The 1,418-nt window shown below is 27.1% G+C and overlaps 1 protein-coding gene across 1 annotated transcript; it reads left to right on the top strand.

Moving 5' to 3' along the window:
* Positions 1–564: 564 nt before the first annotated feature.
* PCYB_006440 (CYIR protein) lies at positions 565–918 on the top strand (the record flags this gene model as incomplete). The annotated part of the gene is made up of 1 exon (XM_004228065.1): positions 565–918. A coding segment is annotated over one exon (351 nt), but the record flags the coding sequence as incomplete, so codon positions are not given.
* Positions 919–1,418: the final 500 nt, after the last annotated feature.

Raw genomic sequence — 1,418 nt, 5'->3', positions numbered from 1 at the left:
TTTTTTAAAATAATATATATGTAATTTAGTTTATTTTTTATCCTAATATATATTTTTTTTAATTTTTATTTCCCCTTTAGTATATTAGATATCAGTATTATAATGAAGTAAAAAAACAGTTTGAAAGATCAAAGGACTTTACTAATAATTATACACGTTTTACAACAATAATTAATCATATAACTGAAGGAAAGAATCAAGGGCTTTTGAATAATAATACACTTATAGGTCTACATAAAGCTTTATCTAACGATCATACTTTTTATGCGGGCATGAGACCTCATTACTGTAGTTATATTAACCTTTGGTTAAATAAAGAAGTCCAAAATAGAAATGATTTCTATGGATCATATTTTCATATTTTCAAGAAATTTTCAGATCAATTTTGCTTAGAAAAAGGTGAAGATCTTGCAAACTCTTGTAAAAGTTATATATTTGACCTAGGAGAAGAAACAATGAAAAAAATGAATTTCTTATATAAATTATATGATACCTATAACGACATAATATCAGGTTCTATAATTAATAAGACTGTGACGTGCGATACGCTTGATATTTTTGCAGAAATATATCATAAATCTATATATGAATATTATAAGAATGATAAAGATTTATATAATAATTTAGAATATGTTATAGGTTTAATTCATAATATAACAAGAAAGAATAATTCTCCTTGTACACAGAGCATAAATTTCAGAAAACCGACAAATCTTGTCCAGCTTTTAAATGAAGAACAAGCACGGAGGTTGGCTGAAGAACAATTACGGAGTTTGGCTGAAAACAAGCACAGAGGGAGGCTAAAGAACAAGCACAGAGGCGTGAAAGAGAAGCAGCCATACAACACCAGAAAGAAGATAGGGTTCACCAAACAGAAATATTTACAGATATCCAAACCGAATCAAGAAAACATCCGATGAAATGGCAACTGTCAGTGCTTTTGAGATCTTAAATGGAAAATCTCACAGTGTAAGAAAGTATAGCAATATTCTCCTTGGTGCAATAGCTACATCTACGGCATCTGGAGCTTTATATAAGGTAAATATAAATTCTTTAATAAATATCTATCTATAATTTTATTAAAATTTTACTTGAAATACATAGCCATATATAATATATTAATATGATATAAATTTTTTTTTTACCATTCTTTTATATACAAGTTTACTCCCTTAGGAAGTCTCTTTCGCAACACATTTGGATTAAACAGTAACACTTTACGTAATATAAAAGGAGATCTCAATGGATTACACTATTATACATCAGATGCATATAGTCCATATTCAGATAATGTAGAAGAACATTATATTGGATATCATCCTGCTTAATGTTTTTACTTCATAATAATTAAATATATATGAATATAAAAAGAATATCCTGGAGTGCTAATTTTTGTGAATGTAAAAAGCAATTATTAT

This window comes from Plasmodium cynomolgi (genome assembly GCF_000321355.1).
Source record: "Plasmodium cynomolgi strain B DNA, scaffold: 1001, whole genome shotgun sequence".
NCBI lineage: Eukaryota > Apicomplexa > Aconoidasida > Haemosporida > Plasmodiidae > Plasmodium > Plasmodium cynomolgi.
Note: the sequence above shows the minus strand (reverse complement) of the source record. Positions and strands in the feature narration are given on the sequence as shown.